The sequence below is a fragment of the Heloderma suspectum genome, chromosome 17, assembly GCF_057233095.1.
Source record: "Heloderma suspectum isolate Gila_16-S chromosome 17, 16-S_ref, whole genome shotgun sequence".
In the NCBI taxonomy this organism is placed as follows: domain Eukaryota; kingdom Metazoa; phylum Chordata; class Lepidosauria; order Squamata; family Helodermatidae; genus Heloderma; species Heloderma suspectum.
This window is the reverse complement of record NC_139474.1, coordinates 1,772,254-1,789,696: the sequence shown is the minus strand read 5'-3', so window position 1 is coordinate 1,789,696 and position 17,443 is coordinate 1,772,254. Positions and strand designations below refer to the sequence as shown.

General features: G+C 53.6%; 1 protein-coding gene across 3 annotated transcripts in view; it reads left to right on the top strand.

Moving 5' to 3' along the window:
• Positions 1-17,443, top strand: part of VANGL2 (VANGL planar cell polarity protein 2) — a 55,605-nt gene that overhangs the window by 31,918 nt on the left and 6,244 nt on the right. For all 3 annotated transcript variants that reach the window (XM_084823884.1, XM_084823885.1, XM_084823886.1), the window contains exons 3-8: positions 6,894-7,166; positions 9,367-9,487; positions 11,726-12,333; positions 13,852-13,988; positions 14,847-14,982; positions 15,929-16,160. In XM_084823884.1, the coding sequence (XP_084680010.1) occupies positions 7,096-7,166; positions 9,367-9,487; positions 11,726-12,333; positions 13,852-13,988; positions 14,847-14,982; positions 15,929-16,160 (1,305 nt within the window). In that variant the 5' untranslated portion in view covers positions 6,894-7,095. The remainder of the gene's footprint in view (positions 1-6,893; positions 7,167-9,366; positions 9,488-11,725; positions 12,334-13,851; positions 13,989-14,846; positions 14,983-15,928; positions 16,161-17,443) is intronic.

The following is a 17,443-nucleotide window of genomic DNA, read 5'->3' as shown; positions in this document are numbered from 1 at the left end:
TTCCAAAGAAGTGGAGACAAAAATTGACACCCCTCCATTGGGTCTTCCTCCTGCGCTAGATAGCACAGTTGGGAGGTAAACGTTTCTTACCCCTTCAGATGCAATTTCTCACAGAGCCACGATTCCTGAATACATAGGATATAAAAGCTGCATATTCTAAAAAAGTACTGTCCTGCACTTTATTCACCCAACCAGCCATGTTCCATGACAGACAGCTAAAGCAACTTTCCCTCTGACAAAACTTCAGTCTTATCTGTCTGTGAACCACGTAGTTTTAGACCATATCCTGTTTGCTGCGGATACCAATGTATAGTTTCCATGACTCCTACAGACTTGGAAAAACCCTGTTTCTGCAGCCTCCAAAGCCCTAACTGCTGTCCAAGTCAAAGAGAGGTTTATCAAATGGCTTTCATTGACTCACCTCAGGTGCAACATAATTAAATTCCTCCGATTTATCTATCCAGGTAACATTTGGTTTGTAGAGCTGAAATCTGCTCCTTCTGGACTTTAGGAAGGTTTAAAGGATTTAAACGTTCATCTTTCAATTTGTTGAGCCTCTCAACAATATGTAACTGCTCAGCTGAAGGGAGCGCAGAGAAAGAAAAAGGATCACACTCCCAAGCTTCGAGCCCAGATGGACACAAAGGAGGAGCTGTCTGGCCAGTGTCCTTTTGGGCCTGTGAAGGGGAGTGCAAGGCTCATCCCGCCTGATTTAAATCAGAAGGTGCTTGAGCTAGATTGTTCCATTTTTTGCAAGCAGAAGAGGCCTCTGGGAGAGATACATGGACGTTTTTTAAAAACCATATTGGAATTACTCCCATCATTCCAAAGATGTCTTTGTCTTTCGTTCTGGAGGGGATTCTAGACGTTCTGAATGTCAGAAGGAATTTTTTTTGGGGGGGGAATGAGACAGCTGCTAAAGTTTTAACTGATAATAGATCAATATTAAGTGCTGAAAGAGCACTAGAATGTTGCACAACCATCCATGTGTTGCCCCAGTAGGGGAAATGGCCCTTAAAAGGAAACATCGCAAAACTATAGACTTAGGTAAATGGTATAAGCCTTACCATTTATTTTTATACTCATACTACGGGGGCTAACTGTAGGATGTGTGGTGGGCACAAAGATAGCACCTCTTGGAGAAGCTGTGTGATTGTTTTAAATAAAGAGAGCAAAGCATGTAATTTTTCAGAAGTTCGAGAGAGATGTAGTTGTGACACTTTAGCTCAATGTTGACAAACAGAACACTGCTCCTGGAGTTAAGGTGTTAAAAGTTCCAGAGGTACATTGGGATGTAGAATTGAATTTACACTGGGATGGGAGATTAGATTTAACTTCAAAACCTTCGGGGCCCCCCAAAATCAAAGAGAGCAGACTGAAAGACACCAAATCTGTTTGAAACAGGAATATTAAAATTGGGTAGTATGTGACCTTTATCAGATGGAGAGAAAAACATATCTAATTGGCTCAGTTTGGCATATGGTAGCAAGGAACTAGCGGCTTTATTATTAGATCTAGGTCACTTTTTAACTTCAGCCCTACTTTGGCTGACTTAGATTTGTTAGAAATATTTACTGGAACCTGATTTCCTAAACCACCTTTCTTTCCTATATTATATTTAGAGGATGACTAAATATGGTACCAAAAAAAGTAAAGCAGCATAAAAGCTCACTCAACACTCCTTGTACCCTAAATAAAGCCTTATGCATCTTAGGCTAGTTGGGTCAGAAGGTGAATTTGAATGACTTTGCTGACACTTCTTGTCACTCATTACAAAAAATGAAAATAGCTTTGAAAGAAAATAAAAATGAATAAGCAATTAAAATTATCACCAAATTCTAATCCATCCTAGGTAAAATACCTTAAAATTACTATGAAGCCCACTTTACAAGAACAAAACGTCACAGAGACAAAGTCCCATGCAGGGTTCTTCAGATGCATTAAGAGGAGTCCTCGTGCCTCTTCGTGGGGTCTCTGAGAGCACAGGGTTTGCCCATGGTCATGTGGTGAATCCATGGCAGCACTCGGGTTGGACCCAGATCTCCCCGATCCCTTTTGGCTAGCTCTTGCTTGCTTTTTCATTTAATATTCCTAAATATTTATGTGCTGACTTATTATCCAGCTAGCTCCAGGGGCCAATGCATTCCAAAGCACCCACTATCCTTCATTTCACTATAACCTCGCCCGGTTGGACTTGTATGCCAGGTGTCTGCATGTGTGATATATATATCACACACATACGTACACACGGAGTGTTTTGGATCAAAAGCCAGATGGGGTGGTCGGCCTCTCCCACCGCAGGAGATGAAGCTCTCTACCTGCCAATCACAAAGCCCTTTGAGCTCCACCAGCAAAAGGCAAACAAGCCTCAGTTCACCTCCTGGCATTATGCAAAGCATGCAAAATTCCCTTGTCTTGCTTTGAACTGTGGGGCTCTTGGCCTTGAAACTGCAGATGTACTCGGGTGGTTCCCTTTGGCCTGGCAAGGTGGGAGTGGGTGGGGTGTGGTGAAGCATTCCTTGTTTGTTCCTGCAATCTCCCCGCCCCCCGACGCCATGCACACATACGTTTTCTGGGAGCCTGGAATGTGGTGATATGTACCCGGAGGCCCAGCGAGATTGCGGGGAAGGCTGGATAATTAGGCAGCAGCTGAACAGCATCAAAGCATGGCTGGTAGGACGCTCAGCAGCCTTCCCCAATCTGGTGCTCCAGATGTGCTGGACTAGAAATAGGGAATATTTCGTTGCTGGTTGCACTCCGGGATGTGACCCAGTTGTGTCGGTGTTTGGCACAGTGCTGCGTGTTTGTATGTCCACGTCTGCTCTGGTCCCATGCCACAGAAGCGTGAATGACATCCCCACGTGGGCCTGGAGACCTGCCTCGCCCCGGTAGTTTCCATATTCACAGATGCGGCCTTGCAGGATGGCGGGACTGCGCCGTGCTGAAGACGTGTTTGTGCAGCAGGCAAAGGGGGCCTCTGGAGGGCTGGTTTGGCAGACATCCTTGGATTTGCAGCCCAGGCCCCTTCACGGCCTTGGGACTGCCCACTGGAGAGGCGGAGAGGCGAGGAGGTGGCAGAGGGGGTGGGCAATGGCTCCAGCTTTGCGTGGGCCAGCTGAGGGGAGATGGGTATGTCATGGCTCTTTAGGTACAGCGGAACTGCCTCTCCTTGAAGCTGCTGAGCAGCGTGGCTCTCGCCCTGGTTGCCCCGTGGGGCCAAGGAAATGTCCTCCACTTTGACTTAAATGTGCCATGGGGAAGAGGCTCTTTTTTAAAGTGCTGCCTCTGCACTGTGCTGTTGGAGCGGGGCCCATTTTGTGCTTGGGCCTGTGTCAATAAATTCAGTTTAAATAGGTCGCAACTTTCAGGGTCTGTGCCAGATGGAATGATGAAGTGAGCGATGTTGGTTCGTGTCCAAGGCATCACTTGGAGAGCGAAAGGGGCCTTCCCTCGGCCAGCCTCTGCGGGCTACTGGGCTTCAGAGGAACAGGGACCGGCAGCCCCATTTCGGGCTGCGCGTCTCTCCTCCCAGGGCTCATGGGCTCCGGCAGTAGTGACTCGGCGAGGCCTCCTTCAGCCCATCTCTGGGCTGTGAGGGCTGTGAAGAGGCAACTGCGGTGCTTGCTGCTGGGCTTGGCGTGAGGTCACCCACACAGCAGGGTGAGAGGGGGGCAGAATGAATTGCCACAGACTCCTCCCCAGACGTGTGGCGCGCCCAAGGTGGGGGTGTTGAACCTCAGGCCTGTGGACCAAATCCGGCCCACCTGGGATCCTGACGGGGCCTTCTGGGGTCCCCAGATGGCCACACCCCCTGCCCCTTTCCTGACCACCAGTCGTTTGGTGGCTTCCTGACTCTTGTGTGTGTCCCCCCTCCCTCTAAACGGCTGAACCGCCTCTGCTGAGGCTTCGGCACTGGCAGGAAGATCTTTGAGATAAAGTATGCCAGGCCCTTTGGCGCCTTTCGCCCTCACCCACCGCTTAGAATGTGGCCCCTGAGAGTTTCCCCAGAATTGAATTTGGCCCTCAGGCTGAAAGAGGTTTGACACCCCTGGTGTAAGAGGACCGTCGCAAATCCGCCTTGTTGATAAAGTCACGGCCCTCCCTGTCTCTTGGTTATAAGAGGAGCCCCGTTTGATCAGACCAAGCTGGGTCCCCCAAGTTTGGCGTTCCTTGTCCAGCAGTGGCCAGAAAGCAAGCGGGGCATGATGGTGATAGCCTGTGCCTGCTGCGCGTACGTGTGTGTGCGCATTCGTGCGCACGTGCGTGTTTTCTTCCAAGGAGTTTGACAAGCGAGGAAACGATGGGTTGTATGTAAGAGTGAAAACTCGGGACGTGTCCAAGAAATCCTTCCAACCCTCCTCTGAATTCAACCATTTTCAGTGGGGTGTCCCTGTAGTTCAGCCTTGCCCAACCTGGTGACCTCCAGGTGGCCGTGCTGGCTGGGGATTGTGGGAGTTGTTGTCCAACATATCTCACGGGCTCCAGTTTGGGCAAGGCTGCTGTGGTCTTTTGCAGCAGAAACAGTCTTTTGGCATCTTTGAAAGCCCTATGGATTTATTATAGGGAACTTTTATGCATTCATATGCATGTTAGTCTTTACGTGCTAGTCCCCCAGCCCCTTTGTGGTTTGGATTCGTGTCCCTTCTTCCTCAGGCACGCAGTTCTGCACCTGACCGCCGGCCAAGCGTGCTCCTTCAGGTGCTGTGTGCTGTAACAGTAGGCGTCTGTTCAGCGCCCACCTCTGATTTGTAGAGGGGGCTCCCCACGTCTTGGGGAGGTTTGGCTGCTGCCTCCCCAAGGGCCAGTGCCCCCCAAGGCTGCTCGACGGGGCTGCTCCTCTGCAAGATTTGGCTCGGGTCATCCTCCGAACAGGATTCCGCCAGAGGGGGCGTGACACCCACATTGGGCCAAATTAGCCTCGAGTCTTCCTCCACCATTGCTCTGGCAGTGTGTGCAAGCACGTCATTGCCCCAGGCTCTTTCCAGCACCAAGGACCCTGGGCTCTGCGCCACAGGAGAGGGCGTTTAGGTATGATAGCATCAAATGCCCAGGTTTTCCTCCTATTCCACAAATCAAGCAGGGTTTCAACAGGATCGCCAGCTCTGATCCCCCAGAGCATCCAGGAACCTTTCTGGATCCAGTAGTCAATGGGGCCAGACCACTTAAATAGCCCTCACCTGTGCAGAGGTTAGAAGCCTCAGGAAATCTAAACCCTATGGGGCTAAACTTACTTTGCTCCACCTTGAACCCATTTCAGGCCCTCCCTTTCCTTAAGTCGTGGGGAGGAGCAAGGAACTCTAAAAGGTGCTGAATTCCCAGCCCCAGCCACCTGTTGGGAATCTTACCAGCCACACTCCTGCATGTACTGCCTTCAAGCAGTCTTCTCATCCATAAGGACTAGATACTTGACTTTTTTTAAAAAGCAAGAGTTGAAATTCTCAGGATTGATGGAAGTGCCCACTATCACTTCTCATGCTGCAGCTGGGCAATTGGTAATGTGCAGGACATACCAATCCAGAACATAGTGATGGATCAGACCATGGGTTCAGCTGGCCTTCTACTTTCTACAGCACCTGGCAGCAGCTCTCTGAGGCCTCGGGCGTAGAACGCAGGAAACTGCCGTATACTAGGCTGGCTCCCCTGCGACGCCTTGCCTTTCGTTGGACACGCCTGGGATTGCACCGGGGGCCTCCTCCGTGCAAAGCGCCTGCCCTGCCCCTGCGCTCTGGGCCCTCCCTCGAGGAGGAGCGGGGAGAGAACCGGATCTGGGAGTTTTGTCGCAAGGCCCTTTTGCTGAGAATCGGGAGTTCTGCGTTTGAGCGGCTCGTATTCCTCCCGGGGCGTCTGTGTCAGGCTTGTTCAGACAGAAACCCGAAGCCCTGCGGAAGACAAGGAGCCGGCGTTGGCCTTGAATAATTCATTTCTGTGTTGGTTCCTCCCGTAGGCTAGCTTTGAGGCAATTAATATGTAGAGCAGAACATTAATGCAAACACAATTCATCTGAAACGTTTAATTTTGTGGCCTTGGTTATAACTGGAAGGGGGGGGGGATGTGGATTCCAGCAGCCTTCCTTGGGGCTGGTTTTCTTTTGAAATAGCCAGGCAAGCACAGCAATCTTTCTGCTTGTTGTTTGGGAGAAGGTTTGCTTACTTTCACGAGGGTCTCTGCAGTCCCCAGTGAATCGGGATTTAAAGGCCCAGCCCCAGTAAACTGGTCTGTTTGTACGCAGGCAACACTAACCAGGACTTTGTGGTTCGTGTATCTGCTTATTACAGCCTTCCCCAACCTGGTGCCCTCCAGATGTGTTGGACTACAACTCCCAGCAGCCCCCAGCCAGCATCTGGAGGGCCCCAGGTTGGGGAAGTTGTAAACAAGGAAGCTTCATGGCTGGACGGCCACCTGTCAAATGCAGAGCCTGCATTAAGCAAGGAGTTGGACTAGATGATCTCCGCGGTCGCTTCCAACTCTGTGATCGTGTGATCCTTCCTCAAACCGGGATCCAGTTGTGCAGCTTGTATGCAAACCCTTGTGCGCGTGTGTTAAAGTGCGCAGAAGAAAATCATTACAATATGGGTACAGTGTTTGTAACCCAACATCTACCTGCATTGGGGAGGTTTTGGTTATTATACCTTTTGAGCAGGGTTTCTGTGCCAGGCATTCAGATCTGCGAGGGGATCCTTTGTAAAGTAAGAGCTGCTAATCGAGCTGCAGTCTTGGCAGAGGGGCGGGACAGGGGGGCTTTTGAATAAGGGTGTCCTGAAAAAACTAACGGGTGGACAGGCGTGGAGAACTGCGGAAGGGAGCTCAACTTGTTGTGCTGGGGGGGGGGGGGGTTTGAAAGAGGCAAGATGGAAGCCAACTGCCACCTTGCCTCCCTTTTCTTCTGCACGCAGGCACCCCTTTTTCTTCTAAGACGAGCCCAGCCAGCCAATCAAAATAGAGTCCCTCAAGGTGAAAGTTGACTTCCTGAAGGTGCCCCTCGGCCTGAAGAAGCCCACTCTGAAGGAGGCAGCGGCTGCCTTGGTGGCTGTCCCGGGGCCTGGGAGACCCAAGTCCGTCAACCTGGACCGCTACAAGGCTCGCCGTTCCGACAACATGGACAACGAGTCACAGTATTCCGGGTACTCCTACAAGTCCGGGCACTCGCGCAGCTCTCGGAAGCACCGGTGAGTCCATGGGGTGGGATCTGTGGCGACAGGGGAGTCGTCCTGGAACTGTCTGCTTTGATCAGGGGGTGCTGGAGGCTGTCGTCCCTCCATCCTGCTTTGAAATGCCACTGCAAGATCTTTAATCTACTCATTTTAATTGCCACCTTTCCGCCAATGCCCTCCAGGCAGTTCACAGTTGGAAATGAATGGCTTGCAGTTTCATATCCATGCTACAGAAGTGGAAAGGGGCTGGGGAAGCGGAGGAAACTAAGCAGATCTTGGTACCACGACCACTGCAGGAGGCATGGCATGGGCCCCGGGGGCCGATGGAGGGAGGTTCGCTGCCCCCGCTTTCCATCTCAAGCGGCCAGCGGAGTGACAGCTGGGGAGACAGTTCTGGGCAGAATCTCTGCCTCCTTCCTGCTTGACCTTGTCTTCATTGTCATTTCCCAAGCTATGTTTGTAAGCCACTTTTCTGCCCCACGTGCAGCCCTGCCGTATAAATGCTAAAATAAAACATTGGCAGGTATTTTTGTTTGATAAAATATTTTATTAAATTTTCACTTGAGTAATACAGACTCAAATGAATAACAGCAAGGAAGCCCACGGGGTAAAACGCTGGCAGTTAACACCACCCGCCTTCCCCATTATGGGAGTTCTAGTCCGGCACACCTGGAGGGCGGCAGGCTGCGAAAGGCTGAGGGAGACTGTCTAGAAGCCAAGCTTGCCAGAGCAAAGCGACGTACTCTGGTACATGGCTCAGCTCTTCTCTGGACTGATACATTTTGGCTCAATTCCTTGACAATCCGACGGGCTTGCCAAAGAAATGAGCTGTGGCATGGCATGTTTGTGCTTCTAGCAAACTCAGCTCATGGGAAATGTGTCCCTTTTGAAAGACACCTTTGCAAAACTGAAGCTCGTAAATCATAACCAAGCTGTTGGCAAGACCTCGGCTCTTTTTTCAAGTCAACTGAGAGAAACTTTGCAACGTTTGCTGTTAGATAATCGTCTCAGAGGCCTGCGGGCAAATATTGGGAAGGCTCTGTGAATTCACTGTGGGAATGTCAGTCAATGTTTCCCTTTCCTTCCATCTTTCTCCCTTTCCACTAATCCAAGGGTGTTGGACCTCTTTTAACTCAAGGACCGAATGCGATTCCGAGATGTTCTTGGGGGCTGCATGCCGGTGGTGGGTGGGGCAAAGGGGAGGAACCAGCGGTACCAGCATATTTTGGCTTAAAGCTCTTCCGGCCAGTGACTCGGCCTTAGGAGAGGGGCATGTCACCTTTGAGAGTGGGGGGAGGGCCGGCAAAAGCCAGGAAACCACCGGAATGATCGGGGGAAACAGGCTGGAGCCAAGTCAAGGGGCACCGCTCTCTTGGGAGCCCCAGGTGGGCCAGATTTGGTTCATGGGCCTCAGGTTTGACACTCCCGCACAAATCCTTCTGGATGCCTTCAGCCTGCCTGCTGCTTCCGTAAGGTTCCTGCCATCTTGGCCCACGACGTCTCTTCCTCCTCCTCCCACGGGCTGTTCTGCCCGCTCTGCTCCGCGCTGAGGTCTGAGCAGCTCAGGTCGTGGCAGCCAGAGACCCCCGAGTCTGCTCCCCCCTCTGCGACATCCGCCAAGGTCAGCCAGTGGCGGCCAGAGGTTTCAGTGCCATCAAATCCAATCCCAGCTGAGCCAAAGGGACGGGACGGGGAAAGGGGAGAGGCCCTCTTATGCCCTAAGAAGGCATAGCTGGGCCTGTGGCACAGGCAAGCAAGGGAGGAGCTGTATGTAAGTGGCAGAGCCCCTGCTTTGTGCCCCAAAGGTCCCAGGTTCAGTTCTCGGCATCTTCAGGCCAGGCTGGGAGAAAGACTCCTGCCTGAAACCCTGCTGAGCCAATGCCAGTCAAGCCAACCTGGTGCCCTCTGGGAGTTTTGGACTACAACTTCCATCAGCCCCAGCCAGCAGGGCCAGTGGTCGGGGGTTATGGGAGTTGTAGTCCAGCAGCACATTTGGAGGGCTTCAGGCGGGGGGAGGCTGAGCTAGACAGACCAGTGGGCCCGACTTGGCGTGAGGCAGCATTGTAGGTTCCAAACAACAGAAAACAGTGAGGTGATGGCAGTGGGCAGTGGGAGGGCGAGAGCAAGGCCTGAGGGGGGCCACTGAGTGCAGGACAGGGCCCTGCGCTACTGGCCTCCCAGTTCACGGCACGCATCTCATTTCCCCGCAACGCAGAGAGCGGCGAGAGCGGCACCGGTCCAAGAGTCGAGACGGCAGTCGAGGGGACAAGTCGGTGACCATCCAGGCGCCTGGAGAGCCCCTCTTGGACAACGAGTCGACGCGAGGCGACGAGAGGGTGAGGGCCTGTTGCGGCACTCTCGGGAGCGGGAAGGGGAGCCACTTCGGGGGGTCCCCCACCCCCCAGTGCCGTTTCCTGAATAAGCCTCCCAACGCCTGAGCCGTTCCTTTCTGGGGCTGCAAGCGAGAGCTGGGCCTGCTGGCACAGGGCTTCCCAGGCCAACTCGCTGCTCCGTGAGCGTTCCCAGGGCACCTCCATTTGCTCTCGTGGAGGGAATGACCTCTGGCGGCCTGCTTTTCAGACAGAAGTGGTTGCCCAAAGTGGGCTGCAGTGCTCAAAGTGCAAAGTGCAGTGGAAACAAATGAAAATAAGACCCAGGCCCTGCCTGCCGTCGCGCCTGCGAAGGGGAAGGCGAAGGAAGGCCGGCCAGGGGACCGTGTAGACCAGGGCGACCGGCTCGCCCGTGCCGAAATGAAGAGCTGGGTTGCTGATGGGCACTTGCACCCGCTTGGGGCCAGGCTGGTCTTCCCTGGTTGGGGTGGAGGTGGTCCATTTCCTCCTCCTCCTCAGGAGACCATAGACCTCTGGCTGGTGGCAGAGGCCAGGACGTCCTCCTCTCTCTTCCTACAGCCACAGGAGGGGTGGCCTCTCAAAAGAGAGTGCACAGGCCCCCGTCAAAGCTGAGGAGTTTGTGGTCCCACGCACTCCGGTGTAGCCGTTAACGGAACGAGCAGCTGCCCGAGGCATCCCTGCTCCAAATCTTGCATCTGATGCCTTCGGCAAGACACTGGCCATTTTGCCTTTGTTCCCATCTGCAATGTGTGGACGCAACTGGCCTACCTTACAGGGTGGTTGTAAGGATGACCAGGGACAAATGCAAAGTACTTGGAGCAGTTCAAATGTTCTGTGTGCAAATACGGAAGTGGCGGCCGTCGGGGTTTCTCCACAATGTGTTAGGGGGAGGGAGGGAGGTGCACACTCGGGTTTGTTGGGGAGTCGCACCCAGAGTGAACCATACAAAGGGAGGCTGCTGGAGTGCACGTCCTACAGGCCGGGTTTGCGTGCAGAGCGGCCCAGTCTCCGTCCCCTGGCTTTGCCAGTGAAAAGGATCTCGGGCAACAGGGCTGCGAAAGATGCTTGCCCAAGCCCTCGGAGAGCTGCTGCTGGCCGGAGGAGCCAGGTGACGGGGACCCGGCATGAGGCACCTTCTAAGAGAGCGAGTGGGCTGCCTTCAGAAGCACAGCAACTCCGTGCTCGTTCTCCCCGAGGAGGGCAGCCTCTGTCTGGGCTGGGCCACTTCAGACTGCTGTCTGCATGCGCGCCTTGCACTTTATTGCTCCTACACACACAATGGATTACCTGCCCAGAGAAAACCAGTCTGATGGCTTTTGAGCTGCCGGGAGTTTATTTTGTGCGCGGAGGAGCGTTAAGTCATGTGAGCCACACCTCCCGTCAAAGGTAGCACAGCCCAGGTTGGGGAAGTGTGATGCCAGGAATTCAGCTCCATTGAAGCCCGACGGGATTCCACAGTGTTTCTGCGGTGGCGAACTGTAGCGAATTTCCCCCCACCCCCCCAATTCTGGAAAAGTGTTGCACATTTTTTTTGGTCCTGTAATTTGCACCAATGGTGATTTGTACAAATGGGATTGGGGGGGCAGATCTTGAGATTTGCACAAATGGGGGCGTAATTTCTAAAATATGTTTTTATTGGCCATCTTGCACAAATGGGCACAATCGCAAGTCTGCCTGTCTGCTATATAGCCCCACAGAGGCATATTCCCATCTTGTAAAAATCCTTCTTGGTCTCATTCTAGCTGCACACGACTTCGTTTAGCCTAGCAGAGCCATTTTCTGTACATGTTAAGGAACTTGTCAGCCCCCCCGCCCCCCTTTCCTCTGGACAAAGTGGAGGATGAAGTTGTGCAAATTTCAAGATTCCAACCCCCCACAATCCAATTTGTGCAAATCGGCCCCATTAAAAAATACACCGAGTTGGTGTATCGGTCACTACAGACCGAGCTGACATCAGTGGGGGGAAATGGAACAAAATCCGCCAGGGACGGAAAGATCCGTCAAGTTTTTAACCCCCAAACGGAATTCTCACACGCCTCTTGCCCAGGGACGGTTTACTCTTCTCAGGCTGGCCCAGCTCTTCCGGGCCTCGGGCCAAGAGAGGGTTTCCCCAGCTGTGCTTGTCGAGACCCCTGCTAACCGGAGGTGGCCGGCGGTGTGCTGTTGGCGAGCGAGCCGCGGGCACCCCCTCAGCCCCACTCTTTGCCCCTTGCTTCCTGACAGGATGACAACTGGGGCGAGACCACCACGGTGGTCACGGGCACGTCGGAGCACAGCATCTCCCACGATGACGTCTCGCGCATCACCAAGGACATGGAGGACAGCGCCCACCTGGACTGCTCTCGCCACCTGGGCGTCTCGCTGGGTGGGGCCCTGGCCCTCCTCTCCTTCCTCACGCCCGTGGCTTTCATGCTGCTGCCCCAGCTGCTGTGGGGGGAGAAGCTGCAGGCCTGTGGGACGCCATGCGAGGGGCTCTTCATCTCGGTGGCCTTCAAACTGCTCATCCTGCTGCTGGGCAGCTGGGCCCTCTTCTTCCGCCGCCCCAGGGCCTCCTTCCCTCGCGTCTTCGTCCTCCGGGCCCTCCTCATGGTGCTGGTCTTCCTCCTGGTGGTCTCCTACTGGCTCTTCTACGGCGTCCGCATCCTGGACTCGCGCGACACCGACTACCAGGGCATCGTGCAGTATGCCGTCTCCCTTGTGGACGCCCTGCTCTTCGTCCACTACCTGGCCGTGGTCCTGCTCGAGCTGCGGCAGCTCCAGCCCCACTTCACCCTCAAGGTGGTTCGCTCCACTGATGGGGCCAGCCGCTTCTATAACGTGGGCCACCTCAGGTGAGCAAGGGCCTGGCTGGGGGCCGCAACCAGGCGTTGCTCTTCTGGGTGGGTGTCGGGCGCCCCGAGTGTGTTTGTGTAGAGAGCGGGGGGCTCCTACAGAGAGAGGAGGCAAGTCTCTCTGCCGGCAGGACTGAGGGCCTTTGGAGGCAGCTCGGAAATGGAGGTTAGCTCAGTGCAGTGCACCACCACTTGGCTGCAAACTGGGGCCGGTTGTCATCGAGGGCGCACCTTTCTGGGCCTTACCCAGTTGCCCTGGCTCCAAGTCCATTTCCGAGCACAGCTGAGTTGTTAGTGCTTCCTCTTAACGCCCGACATTTATTTATTTATTTATTATGTTTCTGTACGCCCAGTAGCTGAAGCTCTCTGGATGGTTCACAAAAATTACAGCCACAAAGTACAGCATAAAATACAATATAAAATAGAATAGGTTTAAACTGCAGTTTCAAAGCACAGCTGGAGTAAAATCTAGCAGCAAAGCAGAGATTTAGGATGCAACAGCAGATTTAAAACAAGAGAGCTAAAAGACTAGAATGCTAAAATGCCTGGGAAAATTCAAAGGTCTTCCCCTGGTGCTGGAAAGAGCACAACGTAGGCACCAGGCGAGCCTCTCTGGGAAGCTCATTCCACAACAGGGGCGCCACAGCAGAAAAGGCCCTCTTCCTGGTCCTCACCTGCCGAGGGACGCAAAGGAGCATCTGGCTCCACGTCAAGAGGCCCATGCCCTTCGATCATCAGTTGGCAGTGTGGGGCCAATGCACCCCTGGACATCTTTCATGCTGCCCACCAAAGTGCCCCCCCCCCCCGCCATTTAAAAACATTTTCTTACTGGCAGCTGGGATTGCTGTGAAATAGGTTTCTGTTGGTGCTGAAAACTGTGGCTTCAAAGGTGTCACTGAGTGTGTTGGGGATCGGAGCCCACCTCTGTCTTGTACTCAGTCTTTTGGGCAGGTTACTCATTCTTTACCACACCTCCCATGGCTGCCATTTTGTGGTGGTGCCCAGGACAGTGTTTCAAATTGCCAGATGGGCCCCTTGCCCCAAAAGGTTGCCTCCCCCACCTTAGATTATCTTCAGGGATCTTCCTCCAGGTGCCCCTGCCATCTAAAGCAAGAAGGGTCTCAGGCTGAGGGCCTTCTCAGTGTTGGCTCACCGTTTATAGGACACCCGGTGCCTGTTGTCTTTTTAGCACCTGGCAAGGACCTTTTCAGGACCTTGCAAGGATTCCCAGGTCTTCCAACCTGATTTTCTATGCTGTTGGGGCTTTTTTTTTTTAATTCAGCTGTTCTATTACTGTTCTTTTAATTTGATCTTTTTGATGTGAACCACCTTGGAAATACTTATTGAAGGATGGTATACAACTTATTATAAATGAATAAAATATTGGCATCCTTGCCATGGAGCCAGAAACCTAAAGCTGAACACATTTGGTGATTAAATTACCTTCCCGTCTCCAAATAAATACGAAGATCTCATCAGACCTGGACCCTGCCTCTTTCCCCTCCTGTCTCCCTGCAGCATCCAGCGAGTTGCAGTGTGGGTCCTGGAGAACTATTACCACGATTTCCCGGTCTACAACCCAGCCCTCCTCAACCTGCCAAAATCAGTTCTGTCCAAGAAGATGTCTGGGTTCAAAGTATACTCGCTCGGCGAAGGTGAGCAATCTTGTGTCCTTGGCCATGTACGTACGAAGCTGTCCTTTAATGCTCAGACCAGCGGTCCACCTGGCCAAGTTCTGTCTGCTCCAGGGGCGGGCAACTTGTAGGCCAAAACATCTGGAGGGCCACAAGGTGTCCCCCCCACTCCCGAGGTCTACTCTGACTGCTGATGTCTCCCTGTGTCTACCATCCTTCAACTGGAGCTGCTGGGAATGGAACCTGCCCTGCAGAAGTGCTGCTCTTCCCCAGGGCTCCCTCTCTGCTTCCATTTTCTCTTTCCCCCAATGGTTGTGCATGACAGCAATAACTGGGCCAGGCTAGGCAGGAGGCGGCAGGGCAGAGCCGCTTAAACTCGCCTCTGTCGCCCCCCAACACACGCACGAGGCAGGCAGTCCACCCATTCATTGCAAGCAAGAAGTGTCTTGTCCAGTGTTTCCAAAGCAGGGAGTGGGGAAGTCTCTTTTTTTTAGCAGGGGAAGAGTTGCTCACGCGTGTCTCTGCCTGCAGCTGACCTTCCTGCAGACTGGCTCCCTGCCTCCCCCTGCCCTCCCTGCCGGCCTGGTGCTTTCCCACTCATTTAGGTTCCAGTGCTGGAACGAAGCTCCCACGTGGGTGAAGAGGTGTTGGGGGAGGTTTGCGGCAGGCATAGGAAGGCACCTCTTTTGTTTCAAGAACGGGACTCTGCTCTCCGCTATACACACAAGTGGAGCGCTGCTGTTTTGTCCAATTGGGCCCTGAGCGGACCACGGTGCGGTGGGGCTTAGGCCGCTGGGCCAGACTGAGGCAGGGTCTCTGGGGACGCTCAGAAAGGCCTTTGTGACCACCCTCCTTCTCTGTGCTTCTCCCATCCTCCAGAAAACACGACCAACAACTCGACCAGCCAGTCACGGGCCGTCATTGCTGCGGCTGCCCGGCGGCGGGACAACAGCCACAACGAGTATTACTACGAGGAGGCAGAGCACGAGCGCCGGGTGCGCAAGCGGAGGGCCAGGTACGTCCTCCCAGGACGGCAGGCGGGGGGCGGGGCGCATGTGCCTGCTGGCCCCAACAGGGAAGGGGCTCAGCTTCCCGCCTCCTTGGAGAGTCCATCGTAAGCTCCTCCAGGAACAGGCCTGTCGTCTTTGCGCAGCGCTACTGTGGGAGGTGTCGTGCACTTCGGTGCAATGTCAGGGACAAAATATAAATGACTATTAATGTGAACATCAGCATGCAGTAGTTGTAGGCTAGTTTCCCCCCTGGTGTGCTGGTTCCCTTTGTGCTGTTGGTTTGTTTGTTTGAATATTCCTCAGTTAAAAAACATGCATCCCCTCTCCCACACCTGCACGCTGAAGTGGAACAGCCCAGGAAAGCCTTGTCGTGCGGATGTCCTCCTTGTCCCTGTCAAATGTGTGCACAGATTGGAGGCCGAACCTATTTCGGGCAGCCTTTGAACACTGGAAGCTGCAGCCTGAGAACTGGCTGTTTAAGTCCAGATGAGATTTCGCTTCGGACATCCTCCTCTTGCACCTATCCGCCTCTTAGATTTCTCAGACCATTCCCTATTCTGCCCCTCTTCCTTCTGGGCTCCTTCTCCTCTGTTTCCTGAGACCTCTTCCCAGCTAGCCACGCAAAGTGACTCCTGTCCATAGGGTCTGTGTGAGGTTATAATCCCGGCCCAAGGAACAACTTTCCCTTCTCTCACAGAAGCTGGACTGAAAACATTCTGACAGCTTTTGTTCCCTGAGAAGATTAAATGTTGGTGAACATTCTGTGCTCTCGCACCCAGCTCAGCCAATCGATGTCAAAGCCTTCATTGCCACAAGCCAACACGTTGTCCATCATCTGGCTTTCTCCTTCCTCTCTCCTTGCAGTGGCTTGTAGGGGGTGGGGGGTGGGGGAGCAGGACTTTTGCAACCCACTGCTTACACTCAAGCGTCCCCCCCCCTTTGTCGCAACAGGCTGGTGGTGGCTGTGGAGGAGGCCTTCACGCACATCAAGCGTCTCCAGGAGGAGGACCAGAAAAGCCCGCGGGAGATCATGGACCCACGGGAAGCGGCCCAGGCCATCTTTGCCTCCATGGCACGGGCCATGCAGAAGTACCTGCGTACCACCAAGCAGCAGCCGTACCACACGATGGAGAGCATCCTGCAACATCTGGAGTTCTGCATCACCCATGACATGACACCCAAGGTGGGGAGCGGGGAGAGGTGGAGGAGGAGGGGAGTCTCTGGTGGGCTGCTTGGCCGGCAAATGCCACAGTGATCCTGTGTGTCGGGTGGGGCTCCAGAAGGTTAGCCCTGTGCCTTGTTGGCACATTCTTTTCCCTGGCCCATTGGGTAGGATCCTAGAGTTGGAAGGGGCCATTTGGGCCATCGAGTCCACACACACACACACCCCGGTTCAGTGCAGGAACTAGAGTAGAGTGGAGCCCTGCTGGGTCCAACCGAGGTTTGTCCAGAATCCTGGTGGCCAGCCAGGCTCCCGCAAGCAGGGCGTGAAAGGCCAATGCCCTTTTGGGCTGCATTAATAGAAGCATCGCTTCCAAATCCCAGGAAGTACTAGTTCCCCTCTACTCAGCACTGGTCAGGCCTCATCTGGAGTACTTTGTCCAGTTCTGGGCACCACACTTTGGGAAGGATGCAGACAAACTGGAGAGGGTTCAGAGGAGGGCAACAAAGATGATCAGGGGACTGGAAACAAAGCCCTATGAAGAGAGACTGAAAGAACTGGGCATGTTTAGCCTTGAGAAGAGGAGACTGAGGGGAGACATGATGGCGCTCTTCAAGTACTTGAAAGGCTGTCCCAGAGAGGAAGGCCCGGACCTCTTCTTCATCATCCCAGAGTGCAGGACATGGAATCATGGGCTCCAGTTCCAGGAAGCCAGATTCCGGCTGGACATCAGGAAACACTTCCTGACTGTTAGAGCAATATGACAATGGAACCAATTACCTGGGGAGGCGGTGGGCTCTCCCACACTGGAGGTGTTCAAGACGAGGCTGGACAGCCACCTGTCAGGGATGCTCTGACTTGGATTCCTGCATTGAGCAGGGGGTTGGATGTGATGGTCTTGCAGGCCCCTTCCAACCCTACTATTCTAGGATTTCATGGTAAGTTAACCGCCCTCACTTGACTGCTCATCCTCCAGCATCTGGTGTCCAGAGCCATGCTGCCCCTGAATGTTATTGTTCATTATTTTTTTATTTGAAGTCTTTTTATTCCAAAAAAGCCTCCTGGAGCAGCTTACATGCAATCCGGAAAACCAGTCAGCCCCTGCTCACAGGCTTACAATCTAAAAAGATACGACACACAAGGAAAAACAGATGGGGAGGGAGGAGGAAAAATAATAAAGAATGGCCGTGCCTCCCCCTCTCATCTCCCTCAGTCCATTTAGCTATTATGAATAATAGTCATGGTTTTGGTACTGCCATGGGGCACAGGATTCCCACCCCCCACTCTTCCTGGCCACAACATAA